The 12,946-nt window shown below is 38.6% G+C and overlaps 2 protein-coding genes across 3 annotated transcripts in view; one reads left to right on the top strand and one right to left on the bottom strand.

Moving 5' to 3' along the window:
• LOC124721903 (dimethyladenosine transferase 2, mitochondrial) overlaps positions 1–6,985 on the top strand; it is a 44,151-nt gene extending 37,166 nt beyond the window's left edge. Inside the window, exons 6-7 of the mRNA XM_047247054.1 lie at positions 6,284–6,441; positions 6,600–6,985. Coding sequence (XP_047103010.1) covers positions 6,284–6,441; positions 6,600–6,879 — 438 coding nt within the window. The 3' untranslated portion in view covers positions 6,880–6,985. The remainder of the gene's footprint in view (positions 1–6,283; positions 6,442–6,599) is intronic.
• Positions 2,496–12,185, bottom strand: LOC124721905. 2 transcript variants are annotated; one of them, XM_047247056.1, is made up of 3 exons: positions 11,745–12,185; positions 3,088–3,270; positions 2,496–2,931 (listed from the first exon to the last, which is right to left on the bottom strand). In XM_047247056.1, the coding sequence occupies exons 2-3, from the start codon at positions 3,220–3,222 to the stop codon at positions 2,614–2,616; spliced, it is 453 nt and encodes a 150-aa protein (XP_047103012.1). In that variant the 5' UTR covers positions 3,223–3,270; positions 11,745–12,185; the 3' UTR covers positions 2,496–2,613. The 2 variants fall into 2 exon arrangements, with proteins under 2 accessions (XP_047103012.1, XP_047103011.1); XM_047247055.1 differs by lacking the exon at positions 11,745–12,185 and having other exon boundaries at positions 3,088–3,476.
• Between the last annotated feature and the right edge of the window lie 761 nt (positions 12,186–12,946).

Raw genomic sequence — 12,946 nt, 5'->3', positions numbered from 1 at the left:
TACAGGAATGCCTAAAGTTGGCCAAGGACACTCATAAACCACTGGGAAAAGCAGGAATGTACAAGGACCCATGTAGTTGTGGGGACATGTACATGGGTAACACCGGAAGAACAGTCAGAAAATGAATAGAACGATACAAGGGTAACTATTGAAGGGGAGAAACACACACATTAGCTTGCAAAACATGCTCTGCAGCCAGGAAACCAGCAGATTTGCTTTGATAAAGGTCAGGTACTGGCAGCCACAAGCCGATACCATGAAATACTATACAAGGAGTATCAATAGAAATTGTTAAAAAACCCAATATTTTACTTAGAAGGCTCGGAAGGAGGAGAGTGTAAATCTGAATGACATCTTGATTCCCTTGCTGAAGCAGATGCATACCAGTCTTCCGCCGAGGGATGACAGCAACCGACAATGGACAATTGTGGTCACATATTCAAAACACATGATGTCACACCTCTTTGTAGGAGCACTTCAGTTAGTAGCAAGCCAGGATGTGCATTAGACCTTCAAAGAAACTACAGCATTCCTTGAAGATGTCCTCCACAGATGCGGATGAAACATTGGGTTTAAATATGAAATTCATGTGACCACGACATAATAGCCTCAATATTGCTGTTACACACTTCACCACAAGTTTGTAAAATTGGCAATGAACTTCAGTGGGAGACACTATAGGAGAGGCACTGTGTAGTATGTAGTGACTTACTCACAAAAATTGTGAGTGCTCACCTTTCAGTTTACATCTAGAAATATATGCTTCAGTTGTTCCAGTACACTATATATCCTCTGCCACACAGAGACATGAGCCGTGCATCAAGCCTGTGCTGCCTGCCTGGGACTGTAGCCACGGCTGCCAGGTGAGCCTCGACTTGCACTGTTCGGTCAACCGGTGGAGCCGCACTGAGACCCGCTGGGCTGTGTGGTGCCCCACCAGAGCCCAAATCCGCCCGGGAGTTGATGTGACTCAGCTGCTTGTCAAGTTGAGCACCCATCAGGCACTACACTGTTATGGACGTGAAATGAAATCTCTGTGGCCCGTTTGCAAGCAGTTTTTTACTTCACACAGTATTTAAAGATACAGTATTTTACCTCAGGTCTTATATTATATTAACTGATGGCTGTAACATCAGGAACAAGAGGATTCCCTAAATCTCCTCCATTGCTTGTAACTGGTAAATCAACAAATTGTTACAAGCACGTGAAAAAACTCTGTACCTTATGATGCATTGAAAGTAGGTAATTTTTTTTTTTTTTTTTTAACGACATCCTACCAGTTATCGGAATTTTGCAGTACTGTGTGAGGAAATGGCAAGTATTTAGAATGTTTTATTGATATACAAGGAAATTAGGTGGTTATTTTGTGGCAGAACTGTTCTCATATTGTAGTAAGTGTATCTTTTTCTCACTAGCTACACTTTTCCCTGGGCACAGTCTGATTTCAGATTGTGGCTTATTTGGCAGCAATTTTCTTAAAAATCAACAGTTTAAATTTATTACAGCAGGGACCATACGCACATATTTGTACTGTGCAAGACCATACTGAATTGCTCATTAGAAACCTTACAATTTGGGAAAGCTGTTAGAATTCCAATGAAATTTAGTGCTTCGGTACTCTTCGTGATTTCCTAACAGAAATTCATCTGTCATCAGACAAAAATGTCAAGACTACAATTAAATAACATATGAGAGGACTATTTCCATGCTCTGTGTAGTAGTAACAATTGGATTCACAATCTCTTGGAAGAAACAATAATTTTAGAATCCACATTAAGTGTAAATGAAAATGAGCAGCTTCTCAAAATCTCCAGTGACTTTAAGTTATAAAGTGGTAAAAGCTTCGTTACCTTTTTCATCCACAAATTCGTGCAAAAAGACTTTTCCATGTTACAGTTTTATTAAAAATAAATAAAACAACAAACTTCTCACTGAAAGTAATTTTGTAGTTCCTGACTTCAAAGTTATGTGCCTTGCAAAGCAGGCAGATCCTTCTCATTAAATTCCAAGAAAGGACTGAGCCAGTTAATTCCATAATGAAAACTTGTAGGTTAACAGAAATATGTAAAATACTTTAGTATTGCCTACTAAACTTACTCATTGTATTAAAAGCCCCTAATTGAAATGCAAACCTTATAAAAGCATTATGGTGGTTAAACCATTTGCTTGGAATTCAGTTATTTGCATGTTACAGTAAATAATTAAAAAAGAGAGAGAGGGGGGGGGGGGGGGGGAGGCAGGGGTTTGCATGTATCAGATTTTTGCGAAACAGTGTCACATGTCGAAAAAGTTTAGAAACTGCTGCTCTTAGGTATCTGCAAAAATATATATATGACACTGCAGTTGTACGAAGCAGCCCCTAAATTATCTCTTGGGTACAAATATATTTGTTAAAATTTAATGCTGAAATAGTGTAAGAGCACAAACTACAGATAAGAAATACATACAAACTTTATTGAAAACTTTCTTCTTCAAGTCTTTAAATATTCCTCTTCTCATAATGCTATAACAGCCTCCTGGAAATTTACTCCCAAAACAAGGCATTAACCTTAGAGGTTTATGATAGTGAAAATAGTGTGTTATGGAAATGAATGTAAAACTTACATTGCTACTTTAGGGCACCATAAGTAGGTCATTCACATTTTCCAAAGCTATTCTATTGCATTTATTGTGAATAACAACCACAGCTCTACTAAATATCCTCTCACTAGAAGCACTAGACACAGGTTTACATAGAACTTCTTGTGCCTCTTGCAACAATCCAGGATAAGTTGTTGCTCTTGATTTCCACTTCTCCTGAAGTGACTGTCCCTGATCTAGTTTTCCAATTAACAGATACACGGGAACTTCATCGACAGTTTCCTCTTCCTCCTCATCCCAAAGCAAGTTTTGAAGGCATTGATGGTGAGGCTTCATCCTCTGTATTACATTCTGAAATTAATACAACATTCCTGCATGGAGGATAAATATGTTATATCACATAGCTGCTAATAAATTTGGTGCAGTGTTCACACAAATGTACATCTTTTCACTATTATATGATCAAACTTAAATTTGCTTAGCAAACCTACATAACATTGCATTTACCCTGAAGTGCACCACACTTGAAACATGGGTGTGGATGGCATGAACTTCCTCTTTCTTTGTTACTGAGAGTTGCTTCATGTGATGTGCCTGTGGTACTATAAATAATGCAAGCAAATGCACAGGCTTTATTTCCATTTTTTCACGCAAGAAATTCAGAGTCCATGCTTTCAGCAGTGCTATTTCCTGAAAATAATTGACAATATTGAGGCACACTGTCTTCTTCAAATATAATCTCTTATCCTGTTGCGGGTATTTAAAATATATGACCAAAAATTTAAATTTTATGTGGTTACATATCCATTTTTCATATTTGTGTGTTCTCATCTCACTGCCTGCTTCATTCTCAGCCCAGTGCTTCTGTAGTTAGTACACATATGGCACAACCAACTACAGGTTTGGGGGTTGGGTTGTTTGGGGGAAGAGACCAAACAGCGAGGTCATCGGTCTCATCGGATTAGGGAAGGAAGTCGGCCGTGCTCTTTCAAAGGAACCATCCTGACATTTGCCTGGAGCAATTTAGGGAAATCACAGAAAACCTAAATCAGGATGGCCAGGTGCGGGATTGAACCGTCGTCCTCCCGAATGCGAGTCCAGTGTGCTAGCCACTGCGCCACCTCCCTCGATAACTACAGGGTCGGACCACTGTTAACTTTCATAGCCTCAGTACTTCTTGAAATACTTCAAGAAACTGAATGAATTTGTCAGCCACCTGGTAATGCCAGCTTTTGAAAGTGTATTTTTCCGAATTCACATAAAACTTCAGCATTTTGTTCGTGCTGCAGAAACATAGATTTTAGTATGACATACAAATTATTTCAGTGAGTACGTACATTCTGCTTTATGGTAAAACTGCAACTGTGAGTTTTTCATATGGCCACTACTTTTAAAATAAGTTGCAACATTTTTTTGTTGCTTCCAATGACACTTAAACATTAGGACTCTATTCCTGCAACCATTTATCCTTACGAGTGTGGTGTAGAACAGTGCTAAGGGAGTAAATATTACAAAGAAGGTGACAGTAGTTCTCAGTTGCCTTTTCCACATCCCCCCCCCCCCCCCCCCCCCCACACACACACACACACACACACACACACACACTTGGTAATGAATGTAACCCTTAACAGATGGCTTGCAAATATTCCTAACTTCCTCATGTTAGTTTTTATTTCCTCCCGTATATTTATAGCACTTTTCTCCACAACAGGTGGGAACTCTACTATAAACAGTACCCTAATTTTCCACTGCAACTATCGCAAGACTGAATGCATAGTTAGTGTCAAATAATGCATTTTCGTGTATGTGTCTGTCAACATGTCAGCTGTACATGCGCATACACCCGTTCTCTATATCCTGCAATATGAAGGGGACCATAGCCACATGGTATTCATCTTCTGTTCTTTTAACAATGTGAGAAATTGTTGATGTGTGAGGAAGCACATCTCTTCCACTTGCAATACGGTACTGTGCTCCTAGTTCTATCAGTATCTATGCAAGATCTTGAAAGCCTTCCCCTGCAACTATGTTGAATGGCCACAGACTTGTGGCACACATTCTTATGCACTTGTTCAGGACAGCGGATTTTGCTGATGCTGGAATGTTGCTATTATTATTGACCTGATTATTAGGAGAAGCTTTTCAGGTATTAAAGTGTCGTAACAAGGGTACTGGTACTCCCAATGCGGACAGCTAATAACATACAGCAGCCACTACAGCCTGCAAAACCTACAGATTTACTTTAATTATCTACAACCTGTGTAAAAAATTTTCCTGTCATACTATCTCCTGATTTCTTCAGACGAGTGTAGTTCCCTTCTCCAATTTCAAGGAAACTTCTTTTTTCTCTTCCACACATTCTCTAATCATTGGGTGTTGGGAGGAGCTTTGCTGTTCAGTGTGTATTTCTGACATAATAATAATAATAATGTATGATAACTGAAAAGCACTATCAAGAAAAACAAAACAGTTGTGAGTCGCCTACTCTCTGACCACTTCAGTGTCTTGTACTGAACTGTCTCCGTACGGCTGCATTACTTGGTCACATACAAGCAGATTTTAGCAACAGAGAACAGATATTTCCAATGGATTCTGGAACAGCTGCAGTCCCTGCCTCTGCGTCAGTGGAGCCTCGACGTTGAGGCCGTCAGCTGCAATTATCAGAACTGCTGATCTGGCCTCATCAGCTGGGTGTACACATGTGGATTTCTACAGCAACAGGCCAGGCCACTACCAGGAAGTCTCTGAGTTTTCCTGTGATTTCCACATGACAGCAAGTTCTAGTTGCTTCCAGTATGGTGAAGGAGTGACCATGTCAAAAATCTTATAAAATGGTCCTGCAAAAGGTTGTAATTGTGGTAAATGACCCAGGAACATTACAAAAGCTAGAATATAAAAAAATAGGACAGAGGAAGTGCTAGATGAAACATTTATAGACAGTAATTCAACTGTGGTCCAAAGTGCAATAAAAACTTAGCTACAAAAATTTGAGATAAAGTTTCAGAAAAGATCTTAGGAAGGCGAATTCCTCAGAAAGAAGTGGTAAAAGGAAAGGATGAATTGTATGAGCCAGTAAAAAAATTACTTGTACAATGTTCAGTATTGTATTTCTCATCCATTATTTTACAAGTATTAAGAGCTATTTCGCTTTGCAGAGGTTCAAGAAAATCCTCCTCCTAGCATGTCAGATCTTCACAATTGTCAAATGATTCAAAATGCCAATCTGCTCATTTGTGGCCAGTCATTCCCAGTGCTGTTTGTTTCTCTGTTGCAATGAGCCTTGTAGATTCTCATGCTTGACCAGGTAACCGAACAATCAGCGGGCCTCAACAATGCCTTGTGGCCCACGCGCTCTGTTCCCAATACAGTTGAGCTTGACTACTCGTGCTGCAGGTAACAGAACAGAGTGGTTGGCCACGGATGTGTTGCCACATGATGGCGTATAGAATGGCTCTGTTCCCAATACAGTTGAGCTTGACTACTTGTGGTGCAGCAACAGAACAGAATGGTTGGCCACGGATGTGTTGCCACATGATGATGTATAGAATACAGTTCTAAATAACAACTGAAATGTTATTCTAGTGTTCCTACAAAAGTATAGCTTAGATTTTTTTACTGACTCAATTTTCACTTATGTTTCCATATAATTATGCAAACATTTTAAAATGCCACAAGAAGAATATAAATAAAACATAACTTTCAGTTCAAAGCAGCAGAGGAAGAATACATGTACCTTGTAAAAATAGTGGCACGCAAAGATTTCTTTGAAAAGGTAGTGCCAGTGGAGCATCTGCAGCCCCTTTGGTACTTCTTACGAACACACATGATGAGTCGCCGCAACAGGATTGTGCCACAACTCGAGTAAGTTGCAATTGTTAAAAATTGTTGGCAATCAATGACGTTAGGTCACTAGATTTTTCCATTCAACAAATGTATGTTTAATGTGGAAAATGGATACTTTATTATTTTATTTTTTTTATTTATATTTCCCTCATCTATCAAAAATGCTTTTTCTGTAGGCAATGGATTCCTGGTTGTGGGCCTCGCCTAATAATCAAGGGTAGAAGTATATTCGACCAGTTTGGTGATTTAAACCCACCTGAACTGTTATCATTATTTAAGGAATTTATTAGTTGGCCTGAGTTTTATCAGAGTAATTTCTTGTCGTCCATGGAAACAAATTTCATGAAGACAGAACTGATGTCAGATGAAGTTGACAGCTCATCACACTACCCTGCTGATGGAGATGCTGAACCTGAACCTGGTGCTGATACCGTGTTACAGTGTGAAGAAACATAGTGTGAAGTTATGTTATACTTACAGTGTTCATTGTATTTCATCATTGTACACAGAACCCTAGAGATCAAATGTATCTTTTTAATAAAAGAAGTGGAAGAAATGTAAATTTGCTGTTGTACAGCACAAAAAATTAAAAAATAAAAATTATGTAACCATATCACCAAAAACCAACAGTATTATTTTTAAATGAAAATATTAAGCCTTTGTCAGAAGCTGAAAAAGAAAACAGGATACAGAACAATAGTATTTACACAGAAGGTTGTAGAAAGTGACAAAAATGTGAAGTCTGAGAATAATATGAGTGTTAAAAGCAGAACAAAACCCAAGTAATAGAATGCAGTAGCTAACAATCATAGGTAGCAATCCACTAGTGAGATGAATATATTTTAATTCCAAAGAGAACTAAGTGAAAAATAAAAATGTATTTGGAGGAATAGAGGGGATGGTGGGACGGGGTGGGGGGGGGGGGGGGGGCTGAGGTACAGAGAGCAGGAAGGTCATTTCTTTAGTAGTTAAAGTTGTCTAACATTTGCTCACACTAACATACAAGAGGTAAATGAAAGAAAAGCATCAAATGAAGGTAATGGTAGGTAGAAGAAATGAAATTAGGAGCAGTGACATAAATTTTCAAGTTTGCAGTAAAGTTAATATTGATGTATGTGCTGTTTCAGCTGCTTCCATAGCTATCTTCTTCAGGTTTGGTCTTAGTTACTCTCTGTCTGCATACAAACCAAACTGTCCAGGCAATTAGAAATTTATATGTGCACTTGTTTAAGGATGACTGCTAAGGAAGCTGTTAAAATTTTGTGTTATATAACATTAATTCCAATGAAAACTGTAAAATCAATTAATTATTAGGTTTGCTGAGAAGGTTAAATGATGAGCTTAGTGTAAATTTAAGCCTTAAAGGCCAGGAGAAACTAGATTTTTATTAGAAGTTGTGACTGCTCTGCAGCTTCAGTGCATTTATGAAATGATTAGTGATCTGACTGAGTTGGAAGTAAATACATTCTGCAGCACGAGACTGTGTTTTCAGCAGAGAATGTAAAACTGTGTATCATCATTGAGTTTCTTATGGTGGCCATATCAATGTAAAATATTCTGCAGAGCTTACACTTGAATTTATAGACTACTTACTTTGCTTCCCATGTCTGAACAAGAACTTCTAAACTCTCATCTTCCAAAACATAGCAGGTTTAATAGCCTTGACATTGCATAAAGGTACGTCTTTTACTGTGCAAGCAAATTCCATCCTTTGGCGCATGTGGAAATGTGCAAATGTCTTGTTTCTGTGCATTCACACTATTCATCTTCAGAGTAGTCCCATTTAACCATGTTTGCATTTTTTGTGACTTGCGCCCATTTATTCTATGCCCTCCATGTACTATACTGTAGTTGTTGGCAAAATGTGATTTCCTCTTTGGGATGCAGGTTCATATTTTGCAGAGAATCCCAAGTTAGTTTACATATAATATTGTTACACATATTTTTCCATTAAAGTCAATGCAGATTTTTTAAAGTGGCATAGTATGATTTAGGCTGTCTCCCAAGTATTTTGGGTTGGAGCGATGACTTAGTCTAATACCTCTCCATTCTGTTTCCAGCTGTCTCCTGGCTTCTCTATTACACAGGTGAATTGTGCTTATTCAAGTTTTTACTTGATTAGGTTACAGACCATTTTCCTAATAGTTTTTCCCCAAGGTTTTCGAAGCCTATACCAGTTTTCTTTCAACGTCTTCAAATGTTCGTCGTTGAGGAGTGATAGCGGTGTTGTCTGCATATATGAACCCTTGAATTTCTGGCTGGTGTGGCTGGTCATTTGTGTATAAATTGCACAGAATAGAGGAAAGAACACTACCTTGGATTCTCCACCTACTTTTCTTCCATTGGAGAGTTACATAAAACCTTCTATTCTGCAGCACCTCTCGTAGCATGTAAGTCAGTCAGGTGTCCTATGTTATTTCATAGACCTCCATGAAGAGTCATCACTGGTTTACTGTGTCATATGCAACAGAGAGGTCAGCTAAGACAGCAGCAGTTATTAATTGCTTTTCAAAACTATCTTCTGTGTGTTAAATCAGATTTAGTATTTGACTACATGATTTCCCTGGTCTGGTCTAAAACCAGCTTCTTCAGGGATAAGTTTTGTATCAATTTTGGTTGCTATTCTTGACAGATAGCTTGTATAGGTGGCAGGTTAAGGAAATAGGATAGAATTATTTGGCTCAATCTGCTCTTTGCCAGGTGTTGTAATGATACTACATGTGCGTTCCTCCACAGTTTTCCAACTATCTGTTCATCATCCTCACTAGCCAGTCTTTACTTTTTGGACCAAACTGCTTTATTTGTTCAGCTTGTATTTTATCAGGGCCTGTTGTGCTCTTCCCAGTTCTTTAGGTAAGATTGGAGTGTCTAGAGATTCACTCCCTCTTCCTATGCTTTGCTCGAGATTCAGTCTAGTCGCTTTCTGTCTTGTCTTTCTGTTCAGTAGCAGATGGTGAGCAGTCTGGTTCGGATTAGCGTTTGTGCTTAGCAGCAGACTTCTAGGGTCATTGCTAAGAAATTTTATTAGTTTCCATGCTGTTCGACTGTTCTGTTACGTACTCAAATCATATAGTAATTTAGCCCATCTTTGCCTTCTTTGTTCAGCGATGTTTCAGAGTAGTTCTTCTCCTGCTTCAATTCTATGTACTGAGAAAGAATCTGTGTTGTACTTGCTACGATAGTCGCATTTGGAAGGTACATACTCTGACAACTCCAGAAACAGTACAAGAGATGAGACAATGTTAAGAAACTTGGGTAGCTCAGATGGTAGAGCACTTGCCCACAAAAGGCAAAGGTCCCGAGTTCGAGTCTCGGTCCGGCACACAGTTTTAATCCGCCAGGAAGTTTCATATCAGTGCACACTCCGCTGCAGAGTAAAAATCTCATTCTGGAGACAATGTTTAGAGGCACCTGTGTGTGGTGAAAACTTTTGCCCGATTTCGTCATTTTTAAAAAGTTATTTCGGTATATTTTTCGCTGGTTTCTTTTCCATTTCGTCAATAATTTCGATAAATTTTATTTCCACTTTTCAGCAGTAAAAGGTAAAGGAAATACATCTATGGCACATTTGCAGTGAAAAATCTTTTATTTTACATAAATTGAAAAAGCATAAAAGTTATAAATCTTATTAAAACACAAATACCAAACCGTGAAAGTTTGGAAAACATTTATCCTGTCCTAGTCTATGTACACAACACACAAGTCAGTCTGAGAAAGACAAGGATACCATGACTTCCATATTACTGGGAGTCAGATCTGTTCTCCTGTCAGACATTATATTGCGATATCTAGAAAATGATCTCTTACTATCAACATTACTGACTGGGATCGATCCACAAAGCCTTAACTGCAGCTTCCACAAAAAGTCCATACTCTGCTTTCAGGGAGAGAAGAATACCAATCACATTAACATCTTTACCTTCTCTACAAGAACTAGCTACTAAATCCCTAAACAATGTGTATGGTACAAGAAATTCTGACGGAAGTTCTTGTAGAATGAGAACTTTCTTTATCAGCTGAGAGATTTCAGCACTGTCTAAATTGCCTTTAATTATGTTTCTCGGATCAAACAATTTACCTATAGAAGAAATGACAATTTTTTCTGTATCACACTCCATCAAGTGGTTCAGTTCCATAAGACTTAGTCTACCTACATACTGGAAGAGTGATGTTAACTGTACTTGCATACGCTCTGGCAGTTTAAGAAGTTTTTCTGAGGTTGTGTCGAAGAAAATAATGCATCCTCTAGGAACTTAAAGCTCTTTGCAAGGTCACCAAGCTTAGACTGCAGAAGATGAATTAACGGTATCTTGGAGCCCTCTAATGTCAGCAGCAAATTGCAACATTTTGAGCAGTGCTCAACAAGAAAAATAGCTAGGCATTGAATTTTTTTTGCTTCAGTAGAAGTCAAAGCTTTAAAATAATTGACAGCAACATTCTCATCTTCAACAGTTTCAACAAATTCTACTGTATCACAGAGATATTGTCCAAGGTACTGAACACCTTCAAAGCATGAGTTCCATCTGGTGATGACAGGAATAGGGAAAAGTTTAGCTTTTGTAGGTACACCTATATATTTCTGAGCTAAGAACTGAATGTATGCATGCTTTCTCTTTCGGGTATTAAGGAAGATGTGTTTTGTCTTCAAAACACAATGGTTCAAATCACAAAGTTGCACAGCCCACAATTGCCAACCAAATGTAATTTATGAGCCCAGCATTGTGTGTGTACTAACCATTCTGCAACTAAAACCCTAACAGCATTTATACTCTTGCCCATATAACGGGCTGAATCTGAAGTTATAGAAACTACATTTCTGTACTGAATTTCAAGTTTCTGTATTACACTCATAATTGCTTGCGCACATTCTGTAGCATTTGCAATAACTTTCACTTCCCCCGACAAATAATTTCTGGACTGCACCATCGCCACAACTAAGTACTTTTACCAGAACCACGAACACACACTGCCCTTTTCTGTCTGTCGTTTCATCACAAAGAATTGAAACTCTTTCGTCTTTCATGGCTCCTTTTAATTTTTCTTCTTCTTCTTCTTTGATGATTCGAGGTATGTAACATTCCCGTAGTCTTACAGGTGAGGGTAAGTCTCCAGCACCTTAAAAATGTCAATAGAACTGCTATTAGAGTACTATGTAACAAATTAAATTACCACATTACCCAATTATAAGACTTTTTTAAGAGGTTGCTCGAGGAAAAACTATTTTTAATATAGGCCTATTCTGACCAACAAAAATTATTGGCTATCGAGATTACCTAATCTTTGCTGCGATTAGCAGACGGTAAATTAATTATTATACAAACCTGGCATGTATTTGTTCATCCTTTCTCTCAGTTTCGGGTGATCAACTTTTTACATCGGAATGTTAGCCTCAATGAAAGCTCGAGTAGTCGATAAAATTAATTTTTCTTTATCATTTTTCGCTCGTTTTGCCGCTGCAGTGACTTCCGTGAGCGTAGCTTGTCTTTATATACCAGTAGTTGTTAGCGCCTTCTCCTTGTTCTTCTTATGGGAAGAACTATTATTAATGTGTTTCAGGCATGTGTCCTTCCTCAGCCACTCAATGCGCACATTGCAGTATTTTCACATAAGTATCTTCCTACTTTTGTCGAAAACATAAAATCCTTCTGACGAAAATTCCTTTTCTCGATCGAAAACTGTCATTACCATATTAATCATCTGTACCACGAAAACAAAACACAAATTACCACACTCAATGCACCGGCGATCCACAACGATTTCCAACACGCAATATACTGCTGTAGAGGTGGCAAAAAATAACGTAACTGATATAAATAACCGGTTACTAAGAAGTAACGGTTACTGCGATAACCGTTCCTCTGATTCTGGCAGTTATTTCAATAACTGTTTAGTGTCAACAGTGCCTCGCGCCATCTGTTGACCGAAGATCGTACTGCGCATTTGGAGGCGTTCTATAGACCATGGGAATAACTGTGAGACTGCGCGCCATCTGTTGATAAGAACTGTGTACTATTTCGTGGGCCTTCGTTACTTTTAGCATAAACAATTAAATAAAGTTAATGTCCGAGCCGTGGCTGATAGGAGCTGCAGTACAGGCATTAACAAGTACGGTCGTTCCCTTAAGCCACCGCCTTACGTGTTAATTTAGCTTGGACGGGTAGTACAAGGAAAGTTACTAAGGAATTCGAGCGACTATGGAAATAACTGTCAGAGCCGGTATTCTCCTCTGGCAGTTATCGTTATTGGCTCGTAGTTCTAGTTCTCTGGTAGTTATCGGGCTACCACCACAGATAACCTGGAAGCTGGTAACGGAATAACTGTGTGTCTAGACGTTCCTGACTCGGTGACTCCAGTTAAAGGTCGTAGTTCCAGGTGATATTTCCAGAGAGGATAGTAACTGGAGCGAACAAATATTTTCGTACTGCTACGGAAATAGCCGCTGGCCATCACGAATGACAAATAACATGTCAGAAAGTATAACATAATACAGTGGAATATAATAATTATCCTCATCATTTGTCAG

Source organism: Schistocerca piceifrons, chromosome X (genome assembly GCF_021461385.2).
Source record: "Schistocerca piceifrons isolate TAMUIC-IGC-003096 chromosome X, iqSchPice1.1, whole genome shotgun sequence".
NCBI classification, from domain to species: Eukaryota; Metazoa; Arthropoda; class Insecta; order Orthoptera; family Acrididae; genus Schistocerca; species Schistocerca piceifrons.
Note: the sequence above shows the minus strand (reverse complement) of the source record. Positions and strands in the feature narration are given on the sequence as shown.

Bases quoted from the DNA above. Each gene is read 5' to 3' on its own strand.
- LOC124721905 (XM_047247055.1), bottom strand. From the start codon at position 3,411: ATGAGAACACACAAATATGAAAAATGGATATGTAACCACATAAAATTT. The intron at 2,932-3,087 runs GTAAATGCAATG...TATTAATTTCAG, and splicing joins CAAGTGTGGTGCACTTCAGG to AATGTAATACAGAGGATGAA.